Source organism: Labeo rohita, chromosome 17 (assembly GCF_022985175.1).
Source record: "Labeo rohita strain BAU-BD-2019 chromosome 17, IGBB_LRoh.1.0, whole genome shotgun sequence".
NCBI lineage: Eukaryota > Metazoa > Chordata > Actinopteri > Cypriniformes > Cyprinidae > Labeo > Labeo rohita.
The window spans coordinates 18,193,165-18,216,966 of record NC_066885.1 but is presented as its reverse complement, the minus strand read 5'-3'; the positions used below and the strand labels follow the sequence as shown (position 1 = coordinate 18,216,966).

At 36.5% G+C, this 23,802-nt stretch overlaps 1 protein-coding gene across 1 annotated transcript in view; it reads right to left on the bottom strand.

The window, feature by feature from the left end:
- Positions 1–23,802, bottom strand: part of luzp1 (leucine zipper protein 1) — a 57,357-nt gene that overhangs the window by 16,096 nt on the left and 17,459 nt on the right. Inside the window, 1 exon segment of the mRNA XM_051134273.1 lies at positions 1–1,079. Within this exon segment, the coding sequence (XP_050990230.1) occupies positions 1–874 (874 nt within the window). The 5' untranslated portion in view covers positions 875–1,079.

The window sequence follows — 23,802 nt, the reverse complement described above, 5'->3', positions numbered from 1 at the left end:
TCAATCTTTCCACTTCCTGGCTGAGGTCTTTAACCTTATTATCTTCTTGCCCCTCTAAGCTATTTTTCTCATTTTCTGACTCATTTCTCAAATCTAGGTCATCTGAATGCTTCAAGTAGTCAAAACTCTTCTTTCTGGCCAGTCTGCATGTAAGGCCAGCTGAGAACTCATCCTCAATTCGAAGATCTCTAGAATCAAATCGGCCGTGGTCTGCTGGGCCTAGTTTGTTTTTCTGACGTTCAAGCTTCTCAGTCAGCTTGAGTATGGTCTTCTCATCCTCTCTCTGCTTTTCCAGAAGTCTTTTGCGTTCAGTCACAAACGTCTGAGTGAGACCCTTCAGCTTGTCCATCTCTGCAGTAAGGGATTTTTCTGCCTTGTCTAGTCGAGCCTCAGAGCTATCCACTTCCTTGATATGGGCCTTCAAGGCATCAAGCTCTGCTGCAAGCTTTTTGGTCAGGTTTTTCTCTTCATTAAGACTAAGGCACAACTGGGTACAGTCTGACTTGCTTTTACCAAAAGCCTCTTCAAGCTTTTCAAGTTCAGTCATTCTGCGCTGAAGACGCTCGATCTCTACTTTAAGATCCTTGGTGAGTTTCTCTTCCTGATCTAGTTTCTCCCTGACCTCACGACAAAGATCCTCTGCTTTCCTGACCTCTTCATCTTTGCCTTCAATTTTGAGCAATCTCTTTCGCATTGTCTCCACATCGGAGAGCAGTGAGGAATTGCTCCCCTCAGCCTGAATGATTTTGTCCTGAATGTCAAGAAGTTCATCTTCGGCTTTCTGTAGTTTGCCTCTGGCCTCTTCGAGCTCATCCAGACGTCGTCCTAAGCTCTGCAACTTGTGCCTCAGATGGCGATTTGTTGTGTCTGTCATTTTTTCTTTCTGATACTAATCTACTGTGAGGTCTTTATGATTGTTTAATAGAGGGGTACACATTTGTATGGTGGTGTTTTCTAAATGGTTCCAGGACTCTTAAGAAGAAATCATAAAAGACAGGTCCCTGTTTTCCTCCTACCTTCAGGAGGAAGTTTTGAATACTTTTTATTACAGCCTTGTCTCCTCTTTCACTGGTGATCACCTGCAAGACAAAAAAAAAAAAAAAAACACAAAGCTTGAGTGCCTGTTGTAAAACAAATACAAGCATATACATCAGCAAAAGTGCTTCCAAATTTTACACAAACTGAATAATTTACTTAGAACAACTATGGTTTGCATACACACATCAGTCGTAAAGTTAATGATAAAAACCTAAATACATACTGCATTTGTTCAGTTTCGACCTAACCAACTTTTTGTGATTTAAAAAAAATGTCACATTAATAAACCAATGGAAAGATTAGGCCACTAAGCTAAGGAAGACCTTGGAAGGGGGAAGAGAATGACAAAGGAGAAGGGACATACACTGCTTTGTTGGCCCTCATCACAACCTATGATAATGCAGCATCGATTTCTTGCTGCACTTTTGCTGACAGCAGCACAACTCACTGACATTGCCCTCTGTCCACGTGCCTGTCTCTATGGCAACATTCATAGTGACAGCCACCCTTAATCACACTCTCAGGATGCTGAGCAAGATTTAGAACGTTTTACACGCCAAGGACAGTTCTGGCCACAGCAACACACACTATAAGTAGGACAGTGCTACTCAGATCAAAAATAAAAATGGGGTAGCCATTTTTAATTATAAATTTGATGCTGTGAGCTACTACCTCTTACTAATTTACCAATTAAAATCTCACGTATATTCAAAATGACTCTATTAAGTCTAATATAAACTGTCTTCGTAGCAGTTGTCGGTAACACTTAATATTAACTTTTATTAATTAATCATTAACAAATATTTTGTAACCCTTAACTGATCATAAGTTAATATACATTCAAATAGCTAAAACCTGAGATACTTTGCTTGTTAAAGACCTAAAGATTAACAGATAAACATTTCACGTAAATTAAAATGCTTACAAATGTCATTAAACTTTTAATTAATATGATCATCCACATCTTGAAAATCTACAAATGATTTTTAACAGATGTCACACAATTACTACAAGCTTTTGTTAAGGTACCACACTGATACGGGTAAAGTTTGGTGGTATGGGTAGGTTTTAGTTTTGGTTGAAACGTCATCAGTGTACAGGGGTCAATTTGATTACTATAAGGGAACACGATTCAATCTGTTTACAATGTTACAATGACAAATGACAAAGTATTTTCTTCAAAAGCGTATTTATTTTCTTTTATTAATGTATGATTCAAGGAATATCCTGTTTAATGACACATAATTTGTATGCTAATATAAGTGTTGAGGCAATAAAAACACGTTTTGCACCCAAATTACAATGTGTTATGTCTTTAGCAAGCATTTAGCTAAACTTACCTAACCACCTTTTACGCAAACATTGTTGCAGCTAAAAGTCCGATGCCCAAAAAAGGTACTAAATGATTAGTAAACATTTATAAACACTTACAAATGATGAAAAGTCTCAACTATATTGGGTACTGCAGAAACATGAAGATGTGTAAATAGGGTGAATTAAAGTCATTTGGGACAAATTTTGCAATTGAGATGACTGCTCATAAAGGAACTAATGATTGGTAAATGTTTATAAACATTTACAAACTGATGAATAGTTTCCACTTTAGATGGAAAAACTTGAACAAATAATTATTAAATGATTGGTTAAGATGTAAAAAAAAGGACACAAAAAGTCTACACAAAACAAAGACCAAATATATGACCTTTACAGACTGTGATTATGAGTTAATGAATAATGCTAACATGAATAGTTTATGAAGTTCTTAACATTAACAATTTTTTCACAACATTTGTAAATGTAAAAGAGCACATAATATGTGAACTGAAGTTTCATTACATTTGTTAGCGTTTAAAAGTACATTAACAAACAAACCTGTTATCACTGTATAATTTCTGTTAAAATCGTTTGTACATTTGTAAAAAGTGCATGATCATATGAATCGAAAGTTTAATGACATTTGTAATAATTTAATGACATTAGTTAACCATTAATGATAAGTACATTAGTAAACATTAACAAGAACATTATCTCACATTTCAAGCTATGTGAATATATATTAACTAATGATCTGTCGAGCATTAATCATCAATGATTTATTAATGAAAGTTATTATAAAGTGTTACCCAGTTGTCTGTTCAGTCCTGTTGTTGGGTAAAAAACCCAATGCCTTATTAAATATTCCCCTAATATACAGTGAAAGCACTCCCAGTAACAGCAGGTCCAGAGGTAACAGAGCATTTTATACAACTTAATCTAAAGTGAATTTCAATATGACTGTTCGATTGGCAGGCCCACCAAGATGGAGAAGGTCCCAAATGAATGAGCTGCTGTGTGTGGATTGCAGGAATTCTGTCATAATACTTTCATAATCCCATAATTTTATGGTGTGTGAGGCACAGGCAGCAATACTTCAGGGTTTAGAAAGGAAACGAGTCATCCAGTAAATGTACCAGCCAAGCAGGAAGGAGATCCAGCACATCTAAGGCAGATTTCCATGACACATGACATTCATAATCACTCTGGCAAGATCCCTCAGTGAAGGGGCTTCTAAGGTCAGGATTACACACGCAATCATTCACATGCACGCAAGAGCAAACTAACACATGCATGTCAATAATGCCTATCTACCAAATAGGCATTGTATGGGTGTCAAACTACTAGTTTGGTTACACATGTGCCATAACAGTAATTTGCTGTTAAGATAGACAAATGGAGCCGTCTACACAGGGATAGAGAACACACACAGTGATGATTAACTCTTTTAAGCATGTGTCGTTTGGGTTTATGACTTAACCTTTGGCCCCAATTTTAACTATTTAATGAAGGAGAATAAAATCAGTAGTGGTGATGTGAGAGTGAGAGCTGGCTATCACAAAAACACTAGATGCTAAGGATCTAACAGAGAGAAGCAAAATCTTTGACTAATATTGTGAACTATGAATGGTAAGACGATCAAAAAATGTTTTGTAAAAATGAATGAGGGTGAATTTGAAGGTCCACTGAAGTGCTTTGAAACAAGCAGTGTTATGAGAGGTTGTCCTACTATTGGGAGAAGAGAGGGTCTGTGTTACTTACTATTGGAGAAAACATAACGTTAACTTGGATCACGTGTGCTTTGATAACTAATCACATTACAGCCTTGACATCACTGAATTTGTGTCAGAGCTGTGCAACATTTAAATCGCCGTTTACGGATACCATAGGAATGAACGAGAAGTGCCGTAAGCTGAATGCCACTTGTCACAAAAAGTCTGTGACTTCTCTTATAAACAGTGTTGGGGAAAGTTACTTTTAAAAGTAATGCATTGCAATATTGATTTACTCCCTAAAAAAGTAACTAATTATGTTACTTAGTTACGTTTTATGGAAAGTAATGCATTGCTTTACTTTTGCATTACTTTTTAAATCTGGGCAGGGCTTGCTTGTTTGTTTTTAATATAAAAAGTTCTGTTTTTGGCAAATGTAAAAGCCTTTTCACACCAAAAGCCTCAGGCTTTGAGAAAAGTAAATTCACATCTGTACAGTAGATTATCTTGAGTCATTTATGCTTATTAGTATGGTTGAATTGGATCATCGAAGGTCGGCAGCAAAGACATTGGTTAATAAAATGGGATTAAATGTATAAAGGATATTTATTTTATTTAACATATATTCTGAGTTGAATTTCACTGTTTTTATTCATTTTGAGGAATACTGAATCTGTTTTTTGTGAGTGAGATGAATTAATGCATGTTCACATTATTCTAGAACTAACATCTTACTCCCGATTTCTCTCAACATGGGGACAGGAGAGCTTTTAAACAATACATGGGGGAAAAGTAACTGACGTTACTTATTTGAAAAAAGCAACTCTTTCTTTCTTTTCAATTAAAAAGTAATGCGTTACTTTACTAGTTACTTGGAAAAAGTAATAATGTTGCGTAACTCGCGTTACTTGTAATGTGTTACCCCCAACACCGCTTATAAAACTTTTTTTTATTTGGTGTAAACTCTAAAAATCGTTCAATCCAAAACTAATGTTTGGTGTAAAACATGTTGAAGATCAGCCCATAGGCTGTTGATTCAGCTGTTTCGTCAAAAAAGCTGTTTATTCAGCATAGTGAAGCCTCTCCTACATTGACATCCTTTCAAAAAGAAACAGCATCTCATCTCCTTCCCAGCTCTGCAGCATTAGCATGAGCCATTTTTTGGCTAAAGGTTTGGCTAAAGCTTGTCTTCAAGTGGTTTTAGTGTTATTTTATGTGTTGACGTAATTTCAGCTGAAGTAGGAAGACAGGGCGGGATATATCAAGCAGCTCCGCCCCCTTTCTTAAATAGCCAGTAGCGTTTTGTTTATATCACAGTTTGGGCCAGAGCCGTTAAGGTCGGTAAAGCCACATTTGACAGCATATTACAGCCACAATCTTATCCACATCACTATAAAGCATTTTGTGTAGAATTAAAATGGGAACAATACGTTTTGTGGTCTGCGCTGAGTCACGCATACGATCCACTATATGCTAACGTGTCTCTGGACTGGAGCAGGCGGTTTGCGTGATGCCGCTTGAGTTCTTTCACCCCAGTGGAAAGCATATTTACGCTGTCCTGTCTGAATCGTTTCCTATTCCCTATATAGTGCACTACATGCCAATCATCAATCAGAAAATACTAATTCTGTGAATAAGTGACCGATTTCAGCCTCAGCTTCAGAGTCGATTTATAGTGTATTTATAGTGCAAATTTTGTCATTGTTTTGGAGCACACTAGCTTATAGCCTAACATATTCATACTAAAAGCCAAAAAGCTTCAATTTTGATTTCATAGGGACTTTAAGTGTGGAGACAAGCAAAAAACGTATGAAATGTTAAGAAAAAAGTCCCTTCTCGTATGAAAATCTAAAGGATGGTAATAAGACACTCACTTCCTTTGAAAATGCTGCAAATGCACAAACATGGGTTTAGGTTTTCACCTAATCAGGCAATCACAAAGAAAAATCATACTGAAAGAACTTTATGGCGGGTTCAACTTTTATACTGGGGACGGATTTTGCTCTGCCTCGTCTCATCTTTAGAGTTCAAGCTATAATACGTGAGAAGACATTTCGCATGACAAGTAAAAGTGAAGTCCTCAAACTTCTCTTGAGGCAGCCAGCTATAGTGGTGAAAAAAAAGAAAAAGAAAAACAGACCCATGAAGAAAAACATAACAGAAACTAAAGTCATGGTAAAGTACCTGAATGAAAAGGAAATACTTCTTTCTCTTGCTTCTTAGCTTCGAGTCTCTTATACACACACTTTCTCTTTCCTCCTCAAGAGCAGCACACATGCAATCATGCACCATATCATTAGTCCAAGCCACGCTAAGCGATTCGTCGGCCTCCTGAACATTCTGTTCCCCTGGAGGAAAAGACTTTCCCCTGCACTTGACATCAGTTTGGTTGGCCAGCCTGAAGCTCTTTATTCTTTATAAACATCCCTTAATAATCCCTCAAACCCAGAAATCGTGCCAATCACAACCAACAAGAGACAGAGGGAGTGCACGTTTTACAAACATGGCTACCAGATGAAAAATTATCTGGTAAAAATCAGACAAATGTTAGGATCCAAGAAAATAATAATAATAGTAATAACAGTAGAAAAAATAAAGTTAAAAAAAAAAAGTGTTTGTAAATTATTTGCAGTAGTTTGGTTCCTTATGTGGGCAGAAACTACACAGAATAGTGAAACGATTTGTAGTCACATGAATTTCTCCAGCATTTGCCAACAAACTGACTACAGCAGACAGATCACATGTGCTCCTAAATCTTCACTTTTATTGGAAGTCATTGCATCACACATTGCTCAACTTTTCTTAACATCAGATCTCTAAAGATCATGGTCGCTCTTGACACCTTGAATGCTAATTTTCAGTACTAAAAGAATGACTTCTGTTTGTTTTGCTGCTACACATCGATGTTACGCATGAACATTCCTACCAATGCGGACCCTGTATTGATTGAATGCTCTGTCAATATTGTATGGTTAAAAGTAATGCCAAGATTTGAAAAGAAAAAGAGGAGGATGATGAGTGTGTGTTTGGCCTCCTCTGAACTCGTGCAGTTCTGGAAGAAACGGACAAACCGCAAAATAGTGGCAACCTGAATCTTGAAGCAGCAATTTTTTACATTTTTCCATGAAAGCAAAAACCAGCCTATAATGTTCAGTTTGTTGTTTCCTGTGCAGTCATGTCATTTTCTTCTCCCTCTCTTCACCGCATTGGAGAAATGGAAAAGTAAGGACAGGAAGTCTGATGTTTTAGTAGGGCTGTACGTCTGAACGGCCGAGCAGACAGCGGGGCTACAAAAAGACTCTGGTGAGAAAAGAACGGTCTTGTGTTTAAAATAAAGACATGTTGAATTCAGATTTGTTTGGGCTTTCAAAAGAATTAAAGATTTACCAAAAACACAGGGGTCCTTTAAGCCCCATCAGACTAAAGGAAGACACAAATCACTATACAAATAAACAAACCTTTCATCATAAAAACGTAAAGACAATTTGGTTTATGGTAATGAAACCCAAAAATAAATCAATTACTCGCCATTGTGTCGTTCCAAACCTGAATGCATTTCTTTCTTCTGCTGAACTTGTCCTACATAGTCTTTTTTCTTACAGATTCAGGAAAATACTTGGATAATGTGTCCCGTGATTTGTCCTGGAATTGTTTGATTTTTGTTCATTCACACTGCTAATGATTTTTCGAAATCTGTGCATGTTCACGTAAAGATCCCGTAAAAACGTGGTATTTCAAAAGGGCGCCCCGTTTGTGGTTGTTGTGCGCCCTCGATACAAGCCTACCCGGCAGTCAAAGCGAGACAGTCCTCACTGCAGAACACAAGATCCAGGGGACGAGGTTGGATCCGGACCCAACTCCTCCCACCTTACATATCCCTAAACCTAACCGTCTCCATCCCCTGATCTGTAAACCTACACATCTTCATTCCCTGGATGTGGATGTAACCTCGCCCCCTGGATCTTGTGTACTGCAGTGAGGGGCTACTGGTTAAAGCAGCATTACATCACGAAAGTGTGGACTCAGAAGAATAAGCTTGAGGGTTTAGGATACGATTTGGGACAGGGCCAAAGAGTTGCACGATAAACTGCATCATTAGTACGACACACCCTTTTACGGCATTGGTCCTGACTTTTGTGCACAACAGGGCTTGTTCTGGAACTGAACCATCTCGGCAGTGGTACTAGGTCCCCGACCCAGGATCATTCCCGGGACATGTTTGCATTCACATAGAAGGCACTATGGCAATTCTCTGGAATCAACAAGGTGCGTGAAAAGGGCTCATGAATATATTCTGAAGGATGTTGGTCACCAAACAGTTTTGGTTCCCATTGACTTGCATTGAGTTTTTGTCCATACAGTGGAAGTCAATGAGAACCAAAACTGTTTAGTTACCAACATTCTTCAAAATACATCCTTATGTTCTATGTTTTGTTAAAACAAACCCCAACTCAAATAAATAAATAACACAAATAAAAGAAATCTCTTCATAAAGGCCTTTCCTGTGCTCTTTCCATTTAAAATTGGTAACCACTGCATTTTAACCACAATTCAAACAAAGATGCTGCATATACGGAGCATGAGCAGTTGTTAATCTAAATTAGATTGTATAATTTCAAACTTCAGGATGAAGCAAAAACAGAATAGTCTGACTTTAGTTTTGTTAAACTACACATGAAACATCTACAAGAAACAAAAACAGCTGATAGGCTAAATGAAAACGCAATTCACTCTCTGACAGCAGGTGGCACTTAAGAAACAGTGGCAATATAGTGTTTCCTTGGTTAATATACGCAAGCAAGATGAAAAGAAAATAGCATCTAATCTTTTCTAAACACAGTTATTAACCCTCAGAGACATTCATATAAACTCCTACCCCCAACTGTATCGCAATGTAGAGAAGCATCATATATTTGTATCGATTTTCAACCGGCTCTGGGTGCTATGTTACATTCCTACTAGTTACAACTGTCATGACTAAATCCTAAATAGTCTACAGGACAAATGAGAGGCAGAGAGAGAATTAGAGGGAAAGATTTTGAATTATTGGCAGAATGGTAAAAGCAGCTTAGCAACATCACATCTGTGATCACATCTTGTGTGTGCGTTTTTGTGTGTGTGCAAAAATCTGTGTGGCATCACTGCATTAAGGATGAAACATACACAGAGCTGCACATCTGCTTAATAATCTTCATTGTCTTTCCTTTGTCCTTCTTGTACCAGAACAACATCACAAACATGCTCTCTTCTATCTCCTGGACAACAGGGACAAATACGCTTAACAACAAACACTTGAAAAATGTTAGTTATTTACCTTGGTATTATGAGGTTTATTCCTCCTGATTTACAGCCAGCAAACATTTACACGAAAATTTGGTTTAGTAAAGAGACGAATCCATCACACCGGTCACTGACCCCAGCAGACACAAACAAAGCACAACTCCAGAACCAATTTCAGCCCAACTTAGAGGCTGGAGAGAGCAAGAGAGATATCAGCCACATATGTTTGTTATAAACTCAGGTACTTGAGCAGAATTTATGCTGTTATTTGAGTTTCTGTGGAGATTTCGAGGTCTAGACTCACTCACCGTGTATGTTTGCAATTGTCTTTTGATTAGGTGTGCATTTCTGAGAATACCAGTTTAGGTCCCTATAAAGCTGGGATACAAAATTTCACTGGCATTTTTTGAAGCGCTGCATGCTGTGTCAGTGTATTTCAAGATGCTAAGCTAAACTCTAAAGCATTTGTCCTCAGGATCAGCAGATTAAACACAGCAGACGCATTACTGAAAACAGTGCATAATTGCAGTTTACAATCATCCAAAGGGCTACAAAACGGTGTGAGTCTGTATAACACGTTTCTGTGCCACATAACAGCTGTTCGAGAAGGTATGCCTGCTTAAAAAACCTTATGACATCAGAGAGAGATTAATTGTTTCTCATTATTAGTTTTGGCAGTGTGAACAGGAAAGGAACTGAATGAAACAATGTCTGTTGTATCATTAACTGGTGGTTCTCAACTGATAGGTTATGGCCTAAAAATGGGCCTGTTTTGATAGGACTGTGGACAGTAAGAAAAAATGCTAATAATTAAAGGAGAAGTCCACTTCCAGAACAAAAACTTACAGATAATGTACTCACCGTCTTGTCATCCAAGATGTTCATGTCTTTCTTTCTTTAGTTGTAAAGAAATTATGTTTTTTGAGGAAAACATTTCAGGATTTTTCTCCACATAATGGACTGCTCTGGTGCCCCGAGTTTGAACTTCCAAAAAGCAGTTTAAATGCGGCTTCAATGCGCTCATCTTGTCTTGCTCTGCCTGAACTCTGTGTATTCTGGTTCAAGACAGTTAGGATATGTCGAAAAACTCCAATCATATTTTCTCCCTCAACTTCAAAAATCATTTCAAAATCATCCTGCATTGCTGCAGAAGTACAGCCCCAGTCTTTGCAAAGTGAACATGCAAAGAAGATCAAACACCCTTAACAAAAAAGGTAAAACAGCGATACAGGGTGATTTTGAAGTTGAGGGAGAACATGAGATGGGAGTTTTTCGACATACCCTAACTGTCATGAACCGGAAAAAAACAGAGTTCAGGCAGAGCAAGAAAAGATGAGCGTTTGGCATTAAAAAGTATATAAATTGTATTATTTTTAAGAAAATAACCAAACGTCTCGCTAGATAAGACCCTTCTTTCTCGGCTGGGATCGCTTACAACCGCATTTGGGATCGTTTGAAGCCGCATTTAAACTGCTTTTTGGAAATTCAAATTTGGGGCACCATAGAAGTCCACTATATGAAGAAAAACGCTGAAATGTTTTCCTTAAAAAGCAAATTTCTTTACGACTGAAGAAAGAAAGACATGAACATCTTGGATGACAAGGGGGTGAGTACATTATCTTTAAATCTCTTTTAAAAGCAGTAATATGCACTGCTTATGTGGTAAAACTACAGGCTTTTAAACTTTTAAAAGGGATGAAAATGCTTTTTTTGTTGTTCAAACATGAACAAAAGAGGCCTTTAACAAATAATGGTGAATTTCAATGCTCGACTAAAAGGACATTTTTTGTTCACACTTGGAAAGTAAACACCAAATATAAAATCTGGGTCCTGTCGAGAATCACTATCAATCAATCACTCACCTGAAAACCGAACTACTGTAATATGACACTAACCAAATGCCTTTTCACACATACATCCAGACACCTTATGTTTTCCCAAAAAAACGAATGAAAAAAATGAAGCGGTACAGTGATGATCAAATCATTCAGTGAAATGGAAAGTGTGCATTTCATTGTGCTTCGTAAACAAGTGTAACAATGACGTAAGGTTTAAAGGTGGGGCTGTGATAAAGTGGGACTGGGAATGACAAGAACTTTCCAGGCTGATCTCATCACTAAAGTCACAAACAAATAAACACATGTAAAAAAAAATACTACAATAATACTTGACAATATAACTGTATTTTTGATCAAATAAGCGCAGCCCTGGTGAGCAAAAGAGCAAAATCCCAAACTTCTGAACTCGTGACCACATTTCCTGATCCCACTTCGGATGACACAGAAATCAAGCGTCTGCTCTGTTTAGGTGACCTGATTTTGCTGCTTTTGGATTACAGCTCAGCAGCATATCCTACTGTAGAATTACCTAAATAAAACCACAGCAATTCCTTAAAAAAAAAATTAGTTTATGAGGTCCACTAAGATTTATCAACCCAAAAAGATTAATCCCAGTTATCGCTGCCTCAGATAGACAAAGTACAGACTTAAAGAACACAACCTAGCAACAAAACACAGCATTATAGTTTCGTGCCACGCAAGCATGCACATGGGAAGTATGATATTGCTTTTGAACAAGGTACAAGAAATTGTTATGCCAACGATGCATAACAAAACAATCCTGAGACAGCAAGCACTCTTGAGTCAAAGGTCAAAGGTTACTGTCCACAGAGAGAAAGACCGTGATAATGATGGTGGTGATGTGTTGCTTCATTATCATGTTTGTTATGTCTGTTTACAGTACTAATAAGTGAATCATCCTTACTGACACACTTTGGAAGGATGCATTCCTGGAAAGTGTGTGCGTGTGTTTCATTCTTTTACTTTGATATCCAGATAACCACAGGTTCACTTCTAGTGTAAAATCAGTTAACATGTTCACAATGTGTGTGAGTTTGTGAGGAGGAAATGGTTTGTTAGTGTGTACACGGTCCTAGAGTCCATCTGAAGTCTTTGTGAGTGACTTCCTTTAAACCCGGCGCCACTGTTCCTTCCCTCTGCAGCTATGAAGTACTGAGTTCAAGCTTTGGTGTGTCTCACTTGTTTTCATTGTTACACACATTTACATTTTTACTCTTCCTTTCGGACGCACCAAGAAATCAGTGAATCACCTTACTATCGTCAGTCATCACAACCTGATGTGGCACATATGTCAACTGACTCAGTATGACTTTAACTAGGTTGAGACAATTAAAACTATATCATTAATACTGTCAGTACACAACCATAGATCTAACTATCTATTAAGGGCTGTCAGTCGATTACAATTTTTAATCTAATTAACTACATGATGTTGAGATTAATAGTGATTAATAAATATGACTGTAAAAACACCCACAAAAGTTTATTTAAAGATATTTTTGTGTTAATAAATGAGAAAGTATCATGTAGACATTAGAAATTATAGCATTAGAAATAAATATTTTATTTGATTCAACATAAAATTTATTACACACAAACATTTAATGTAAACTATGGAACATAAAAGAAGATCATTTGAGAAACATCTCAGTATTTTTGTTCATACGATGAACGTCATTGATAACCAAAACAGCTTTGTTACCAACAGTCTTCACAATGCCTGCTTTCATGTTCCACAAAAGAAAGGTTTGAAATGACATGAGGGTGAGTAAATGACAACAGAATTTACATTTTTTGAACTATTCAACTATTCATATTACTATTTTTTTAAATAAATGTTAATACATTTTTTTTTTTCTTAATGTTTTTATGAAATTATACTCTAAATAAGAAACTAAATCTGCTAGGAGGTGGCGGTAATTGTGTTTATGAGTCATTCACTCATTCGATTCATTCAAATGACTGCTTTATTCAGAAGCTCTCTTCATCAATGGGCTTTTGAATCATTGATTCACACGATTTGTTCAAAACGAGGATTCATTCAGAAATTAACACTGCTGTGTTGGTCGGAGATGCGCAACAATTCTACTATAGCTTCAAAGGTAAAATGTTCTCTGCAAATTTGAGCAAAAACAAATAATATTGTGCTTAAAATCTAACACAATATCAACTTCCTATTTACTGGAACTGTTGTATAAAATCACATGTGTGACCCTGGACCACAAAACCAGTCACAAGAGTCAATTTTTAGAAATAGAGATTTATACATAATAAGCTTTCCATTGATGTATGGTTTGTTAGCATAGGTCAATATTTGGCCGAGATACAACCATTGGAATATATGGAATCTGAGGGTGCAAAAAAAAAAAAAAAAAAAAACAAAAAAAAAATCTAAATATTGAGAAAATTACTTTTAAAGCTGTTCAAATGAAGTTCTTAATAATGAATATTACTAATCAAAAATTAAGTTTTGATATATTTACAGTAGGAATTTGACAAAATATCTTCATGGAACATGATCTTTACTTAATTTCCTAATGATTTTTGGCATAAAAGAAAAATCGATAATTTTGACCCATACAATGTATTTTTGGCTATTGCTACAAATATACCCCAGCGACTTAAGACTGGTTTTGTGGTCCAGGGTCACATATATTCTTGTGGTAGATCGGGACAAAATCAGCAGAGACAGATGACAGAACACATACAGGGGCATTTTTTGCACCAATATTTTTAATTTTAGGGCATAGCTGCATTTGTGGAGTTGTTGCCCTGCATCATATTTGTCAGTCAACTGTATGAAATATAAGATGATGTACAGGTCTGGGGGTGGGGCCAGTTAAAATACTGTAATCGTGTTATTTTTTCATAACCAATTAATTAAGTTAACATGTTAAACTGACAGCCCTAATATATATAATAATGTAATTAGCGTTTTATTAAAAAAAAAATAACAAATATGCAGTGTGACTTTCTTTAGATGTATGCCATGTACGTGTGTTTGGTAGTTTTGCTTTCCCTCATACTTACATGAGTAAACACTTCGTAAGACGTTGGCCAAGGTAAACAGAGATCTGCCAGACACACACACAAACACACACACAACACACACACACACACTTTTAGACTCTGAGCACTTGTGCTGCTTTGTTGTATGTCGTTCTTCCTCTAGCTGTATCATGTTTTCGTTTCCATACCACTCTTACTCACAAACACTTAGAAGGAATACACAGATCATTAATTATTAATTGCGCAGACCTGTAAGTACACAAGAAAACCACACCAACATCAAGAAAAGATCACATACAGTTTGTACAGACTTAATTTAAAGACGTTGTGACTCCTGTGTGAGTGATTTCATCAGTCAACTATCATTGGTATTTCTGCTTATCACTACACAACAAAAGATGACCACAGCATATGACCACTGACCAAACAGAATATAGTATTCCAGGAAGCACTGCAAAAACGATGCATCATTGAACCAGAAAAATAAGACTTTCATTACTATCTGTTCACTAATGTGTCCGTGTGATTAAGAACTAGAAGCGTAAAAGCAGATTATAGACGTGCAGATATGAGCAAACCCAGCTTAGTGTGCCAACAACAAGTGAGTTGATTGGAACAAAAACCAGCCTATCAGGAACAGCTACTAGAAATCACATTCTGAAACCAGTTTCAAACTAAACAGAAACTTTAAAGCGAAGTTATAAATCACCAAACTTACCGGAGAACACACAATTAGAAGCACCACACGATATACATCCAAAGCTTGTTTTGCCCTTTTTCTCTCATGCTGTACAGGAGCCCATTTCCTGTGAGTGATTAGAAGGGGGGAGCTCACGGTCCAGAGAATTTTCTCTCTTTGTTGTTGTTGTTTTGTCTGCGAGCGAAGGGAAGGAATGCCCGAATTAAACACGTGGAATTCGGGACGCCCAAAGAGGTACGAGGTTCAAAAGATGGCACGAACGACAGAGTGTGTGCGTGAGAGAGGACGAAGGAGAGAGAAAGAAAGAGTGCGAGAGAATTGAGGGGGGAGGGAAGAGTGAGTGGATGGGTGATTAAAGAGAAGAAAAGAAAAACCTTGCAACATCTTTGGAATCCATTTTTTATTGTCTACTGGCACATTAGGCTGGCAGCTGAATGTTTTGTGTTCATCTTCGTATTTTCTGACAGGCAGGAATGTTGAATAAAACGCCTGAGTCCGACCTGAAGAACGTGTTCTCCAAAGCGTTATTACACATACACGCATTCTGTGCAGCGTGCAAAACACTCACACCCACCTCCCGAGGAATTAACCTGAGTGTGATTTCAAATGACAGGCCGCATTCACAACTGGATGAGCAATTACAGAAGACTGATGAAGGTGAAGAAAAACAAAACAAAAGCTTAGGTCAATGACATGACAGCGAATGGGACATAAGGTCAAAAACGTCAGGGTAATACAATCTTCTTGATATCAAAATGTAAAAAGCCTGATGTTTTAAAAAAAATTCTTAAATAGTTAAGCATCATTTTTTTAATATCAGAATTCATTTTTAATTAGAGATGCACAATATTATCGCAATTGGACAATACAGGCTTAAAACGTAAACATCGGCCTGATATAAAAAATTATGCCGACAAGATTAATTATAGTAATTTTCAAAGCTTTAATCATGATTTCCGCAATACGGAACATGCGGACGGAATCGTGGAATCCTGTCATAAATATTTACTGTATAACGCGTCAGTACACTTAATTCAAATTGCAATATGGACTAGTATCTATAAATAATAAATACAAAGACTATTTAAATATCAATTGTTGATATTCTGCGTGTCTCCATGTGTGAATGTCGCAGACGCGCTGTTTCGTTTACTACACACAGACTAAAGTGCGAGTGACGCTCGCGGTGATTTCAGTTTCTGCCGTCTCGCTAAGTGAGGACATAAATACGTGAACAACATTTCCAGAACTGCTCTGAAGTTTCTTAATGAGCATTTTACCGTTTCTTTTGAGAGAAACTATCGTCATATCATATACACAGAAATGTAAAGGTATTCACGGCAACCCGTCAAAATAAATTGTTTAGTAGAATGTACATACTACTACTACTACTACTACTATTACTAAATCGTTGACATTTTATTTCATTAAGGAATAACCACACAATATTTCTTTCATGTTTTAATTTTAATAGTAACTTTGATTGCCAAAAAAACATTTGTTTAATTTTCATTTGATTAAAAGATAAATTAAATAATATATGATGACTTCATGTGATAACCAGAAAAATGTAAATATTGTAAAAAAAAAAATATTGTAAAAATATTGTAAAAATAAACTTTAATAAATGAAGTTGTTTACATGCATTCAAATAATTAGGCATGTTTAAACAGAATTTGGTAACAATAAAGCAGAAGATGAGAAAAAAAAACATTTTATGTAATTTTTGTTATTATTGTTAAACTTTTAATAAACTGATGTTAAATTGTATGTTTCATAATTTTAATTAATTAGACTTGCTTTTTAATGAATATGTAATTTAATTCATTTTAATTTAATTTAATTTAATTTAATTTAACATGATTTAATTTAATTTAATGACAAAGCATGAGTCACATTGCACCCTAAAACTACTGATATTTATGAATTATTAATTTTTGTGAAAAAAAAAAACAACAACTTAGGATTTGATATATTGACTACTTTTAGATATATTGAGTATTTAATACAATTATTTTGGAAACACTACCAATTATTTGTTAACATTAGTTCAAGTATTAACTAACATGAATGACAATGAACAATACATTTATTACACTATTTATTTGTCTTTGTTAATGTTAGTTAATGAAAATACAGTCATTCATTGATCATGTTAGCTCAGCGCATTAACTAATGTTAACAAACACAACTTGTGATTTGAATGATGCATTAGTAAATTAACTAAGATTAATAAATGCTGAAGTATTGTTCATTCTTACTTTATGTTATCTAATGTAGTTAACTAATGTTAACTACTGAACCTTACTGTAATAGTTTTTTTAGATAATGATTATTTTATATAATGAATATAATAATTAAGACATGTGCACTCACAAATATTCAGAGTCTAAGGAAAATATGTTTTTCAAAAGCATATGAAACCAACATAAATTCCAGAAGTACATTGCTAAGAACTTGGGAAATATTTGAAGCTTTTTTTCTCCAAATAAATCCAGGAATAGTTTTTGCACAAGTGTCAGGCAGGCTTATATAATCCATGTGAAGTGCCTGGCTGTGGAGGGAGAGTGGATAAAACGAGAGAGAAAGAGAGATGCCAAGCGCAAATGGTAAATGTGAGATTTGACTGCATCATGTCCTTATAAGGCCTGAATAAAGAGCCTTTTCCCTCTAAATCCATCTGGTTGGCATGACCTACAAACACAGTACCAGAAGCCCAAAATGATAAAACGACATCATTTACACTGCATTCTCCAAAGCAACAATGGAAAAAAAAGAGCGAGAGAGTGGGATGAATATATCAAAGTGGGTGGGCGTTTAATATGCTTGACCTTTGGCACCGTTTTCTGTCTTGACTTTGGGGTAGAAAACAGACGGAAAGCAAACGAACAAAAAAAAAGAATGGCTTGTATGTGTGGTATGTTTGTGTAGACCTCTCCGAACTGCCCTCAATAATTGGGTGGACACACACATACACACTGGAAACACACAGACGCACACACACACATACATTAGGAGCAGTGTTGGGGAAAGTTACTTTTAAAAGTAATGCATTACAATAACGTGTTGCTCCATAAAAAGTAACTAATTGTGTTATGTTACTTTTTTCACCTGGGATGGTGAAAAACAAAAAACTCAAAAGTTATATTTTTGGCGACTGGAAAGGCCTTTTCCCACCAAAAGTGAAATTAATAAGCCTCCAATTTTCTCTCAATACCGGACAGGTGTCAGTGAATTAATTGAAAAACAAAGCAATTTGCATTACTTAAATATTTTGTTGTAAATTTAAAAGTACTGCATTTCTTTACTGGTCACTTGGAAAAAAGTAACCTGATTATATTACTTGTAATATGTACAGTGCGTGTGACAAAAATGTTGTCAACGGAATATAATGTATGTACTGTATGTACACCATCTGATTTTTGTAACTGCGCATTCTTTGTACGCCTAGGTTGCATATATCCATTGACTTGGTTTTGCGATAATTAATTGTTCCAAAAAGTGTCATAACTGGCCCAGCTTATGTTTCACAATAGAAAACCTCAGTTTAAAAGAGTACTTTTATTTTTTAAGCTTGCTAGAGGGCATGTGTCAACCGCCTGCATTCATGCACACCATCAAATGGAGTATACGCGCATTCGTCTGTATGCATATGCTACTGCACGAGTAAAAAACTAAAGTATACTTTGTGCTTAAAGCTGCAGTATGTAATGTTGACAGCTAGTGGTTGAAATGGGTACTGCAGTCTAAATTCAAAATATTGTTTCTCCTGTCCCCTTCTCCTCAGACTTGACACTTATGTGGGATGCCAGATTGAGCACACACAAAAGGGTCAAATGCAACTGACAGTCACACACTGTAAGCTGTAGAGTTGATTTATCCATGTTTAAATATTTGTCAGGTTATAAAACGTTATAAAAATGGACGCCAAAGCTTTTTAGGTCGGGTACAATCTGTGATCTCTGACCTAGTTTGTTTGCTGGCTTCCATAGCTGCAATTTGCTCTGTTTTCACCAAGTGGCAACCCTGGGTGTTGAAATACTATTGGGTAAACAAAAACAGACATTCTGACACAGAATACACATTTGCAAATCAGAATAACTGTTTGTAGGTTTATTTTTAATAGAAACAAGTATGTGAACTTAGCACGTTGCCTAAATATCTGCAAACATATTGTGGTATTTCTATACTTCAGTTTAACCAACGTCATTTTTCCATATCAGGTATTTAGTTTTTTTAAGAAATTTTGTTTTTTGAGGAAAACATTTCAGGATTTTTCTTCATATAGTGGACTTCAATGGTGCCCCCAAGTTTGAACTTGCAAAATGCAGTTTAAATGCAGCTTCAAATGGCTCTAAATGATCCCAGCCGAGGAAGAAGTGTCGTATCTAGTGAAACAAACTGACAATTTATACACTTTTTAACCTCAAATGCTCGTCGTCTCATCTCATCGCTGCTGTCTGTGTAATCCAAGTCAGTTAAGGTATTTCGAAAACCCATCTCGTTTTCTTCTTCAACATCAAAATCATCCTACATATGCTGTTTTACCTTTTTTTTTGTAAAGGGTGTTTGATGTTCTTTGCATGTTCACTTTGTAAACACTGGGGCGGTACTTCTGCAGTGATGTAGGATGATTTTGAAGTTGGGGAAGAAAACGAGATGGGAGTTTTTCAACATACCCTAACTGTATTGACCATACTGACCCGGAAAAAAACGAGTAAAAACGAGAAGAGAGTTCACGTAGACCTAGACAAGAGGAGCGTTTGAGGTTAAAAAGTATATAAATTGTAAATTTAGAGCCATTTAAACTGCATTTAAACTGCATTTAAACTGCATTTTGGAAGTCAAACTCGGGGGCACCATTGAAGTTCCTGAAATAATTTCTTACCGACTGAAGAAAGAAAGACACGAACATCTTGGATGACAAGGGGGTAAGTAAATTATCTGTAAATTTTTGTCCAGTAAGGTCAGTAATAATCTAGAGTTAATACTTGCGCATACAGAGTGACAAGACAAGATCGCTAAGAGGAAGCCCACATGCAACAGCGATCAGATTCACATCTACACCTATGAGGGCAGAAAAATTTGAATAATAATAAAATAAATAATCGCTCATTAATCATAATCAAAAGCGTTCAATTAAATCAAGATTTTGATTTTAGGTCATATTGTCCAACCCCAACTTAAGTGCAGTCAAAAAAAATACATACAGCACATTTAAGCCTTAGGTTTCACTGACAGGAAAAAAAAAATAAATTGTTTAGACTATATTGACACGAGTACTGATGGAGTTGACAACTTTATTGACTTGGCAAAACTACCCACACACTACTGCCTGCATATGAAGGGAATTCCTGTGCAGAAAACTGCCTCATCATCTTGTGAAGTTACTGGACATTTGGAAACAGTCTGTGAATTCTGATATCCATCAGGACTCCTCTCTCTCCTAAAGAATTCCTGATTCTGTTTGTCAACGTATGCGTCTGTGCTTCGTAGGACAAAGACAGAGACTTCTGCATAAGGCAACGACGCCACAGCAGGAGGACGCGTCCGTATCCTATTATGGGTGGGAATGAGTCAGGTCAGAGTCATGTTGACATAGTTGCAGGCAGCACGGCTGACATACTGACAGTTTTGGGGCCGACGGGTAGAAACTGGAATAATAATCGTTAACTGACTGATTGCAGCGTTTATGCGAGACTGATGACTGTCCTATTTGTCATATGACCAGAGTTTGACATGATGAGACAGCGAGTCTTGTGTGTGTACAAAACACAATCACACATTCTTTTCATTATTCACACTCTCCATTAGAAGACTAGGCCTGTCAAAATTTTAAATATCAAACAAAAGTATTATAAAAGTGGCCCATACAAAACGTGCTACATTCCAAGTCTAACAAAGACATACAACATCTTTTAGTTAAATTTAATTCTCTATTCACTGAAAATGTTGCCATTTGCTCAAACTCTCCTTGGCAGGTTTATTAGCATTCCTGAGATGCCCGGTAAGTGAATGAATTGTTTTTTTGAGTCAGATCTTTAATAAATGAGCTGACAAATATTCACAAATTGTTTAAAACCAGTCGAAAATGATCGAATAATTGGACTGATCCGAGTTTTCACGTTTAGCTCAATGATCTGCAGCTGTTAACTGAAAAATCCGTTTTAGAAGTAATTGTTAAAATTCCATTTCAATATATTTAAATGTCAAGCTTCCACATTTCCTTTTTTGAATAACACATAATTGCCTACAGGTTTTTCTCTCTAATTAAGACTAATTATATGTAATGCGTTAAAAATCGAAAAGATATGTATCACATAAGATAATTATATGCCTTTTTCCACAGTTCCACTAAATGACATAATGCGGTATGGATTGGAATTCAACCAACCGAACACAGGTATTTTCTAGTTATAAATATCAAGAAGCAACTAATGACAGGGAAGAGGACACAGACAAGACAGACTTTGATTTAGCCACAGTGACGTCAGATAAAGGAAATTAATGAACTACTTTAAGTGGACTGAGAAGACAGTCATAAAAAGGGATGAACAGGAAATGATGAGTGTATGTGGGGGAGAGAAGGAAACTGATAAAGAGTGAGTGCGTAACAGAGGAAGAGGAATGTTGAAAATGAGATGCATCGTCATCCAGATGGTCAGACCATGAAGATTCACATGTTTATGAGTCTGTGTGTGCGCGCAGACACAGCAAACCTCACTTAACACAAGCCAAAACCAACAACATCCTTCTTCTCGGAGCATCAGTGGTGCCAAAAGCCCCTCAAACTATTCACAAACCAAACGCATCATCACAAGGGCCTAAACCGCCACATTTATCAGACTGAAAAGAAGGGGAGAGAGTAGAAAGTCTGCTAAGTCTATACTGCTTCATACTTTAAGACCGAACCAGAGGAAAAAAAGAGAAGACCTGCAACATGTTAGCCTGTGCATTCCTCTCTCTGAGAACATGTATATTTTCACTGATCACAGAGAAAAACAATCCAGCACAGAAGGGCCATGAGATTGCATGCTTGGACAGAGAGAAACAGAGGAAGGAGAAAAATTATGGGTCTTTTAAGCATACAGTTTTATGCGAAAGTTTGGGAACCTCTTGCAGAATCTGTTAATATGTAAATAATTTTTACAAGATAAGAGATCATACAAAATATATGTTACATTTTATTTAGTACTGTCCCGAGTATGATATTTTTACATAAAAGATGTTTACACGTAGTCCACAAGACTAAAAAAAAAAAAAAAAAAAAATTCTACGACTGTTTTTTTATTTTGTGATGGTTGTTCATGAGTCCCTTGTTTGTTCTGAACAGGGGGGTGAAAACTTTTGAACAGGATGAAGATGTCCAAATTTTTCTTATTTTGTTTTCTTTTCTTTTTTTAAATTAAGTACTACCCTTCAGAAGCAACAGAAGATACTTGCATGTTTCCCTGAAGACAAGTTAAGTACAATTTACCTTGATCTACAAATTCAAAAGTTTTCACCCCCCAATTCTTAATGCGTCATGTTTCCTTCTGGAGCATCAATGAATGTTTGAACCTTTTTTAACAGTTGTGTTTGAGTCCCTCAATCGTCCTCAGTCTGAAAAGATGGATCTCAAAAGTCACTGCTGGAAAGGGTTGTAAAACTGTAAGCCTCAGTCACCTCAAAGAACCTCAAAGTGAACCAAACCAGAGGTTTTTTTTACTATACGAGAAATATGAATATGGTTATAATATACATTTGGGGTCTGAACATAAGATCTATTTTAAATTTTTTAAATAAAATAAAATTTAAGTTTTTATATATATATATATATATATATATATATATATAAATAAAAACAAACACAATTTTATTTAATTCCAGGTTTACAATGTGGACCTCACTGTATACGCCCAGGCTATAGACGAAAGAAAAGCTTCATTGGTGGCGACTCGGCTTGAAAGATCTGAGAGGGTTTCAGAGCTTCAGAAGGATTATGGTGATGAAGGTGCTTCTCACGTATGGTAAAATCACACCTCTCATGCAAGTTTAAGGGGCTAGAACAAAGCCAATTTATTTTAGCAAAGCCACTTCTGTGTTGGTGAGTAGGAGAGAGACAATATGCTTGGGTGCCTCTAGCTCTGCTTACAATTAATCATGAAGTTAATAAGCCCTTAAATCAACATGAACATGTTGCTCTATACATGCTAACAAATGCTGAAAAACTTCACAAAAGCGCTGCTGACACTCAATCAGGCGAATCAAAACAAATCGGCTGAACATTGTGTCTAATGAGGTTTTTAATCAAAGAGCAACCGTTGACAGATGGAAAGTTGGACGTGAGAAACAGACATGGAGTTATTGTCCCAATCTTGGACTGAGAGTTGATGACGGATGATGACATAACAAGGACTGACAACAGAGCTGGAATCCAACCGCTGAGTAAAACGCCGGCCAAGCTTCATCTCCGATTTCTCTTTTCTATTCACCCACTGCTTTCTTTTACCTTTTTACATTTATATTTACTCTTTGTTGTTAGAGACACAGCTACTAAAGCATGTTTCTTGTTCAGAGGTGAGGAGAGCGTCTGGAATTGAATTTCCCCATGTGTTCTGCTTACACGCTGCTTCCTGTTTCAGTGTGTCTGCACTCATATCTCCCCCTCCTGCTCAATCAATCCCACCAACCACAGCACAGGATTTATGAAAGTCAGCTTCAGGATGTTGATACAGGTGCCTGCGTCGCCCCTATTTCTCAGTCTCTCACATACATCCAGGCACTTTTTAACCTCTTTCTACCCATTTGATTTCTATCAGTTCATCTAGTTTTGTCTCACGTGTCTATGGAAGCCTGTTTCTGCCACTGGATAAAAATGTAAGAGTAATTGTGACATTTTATCTCACAG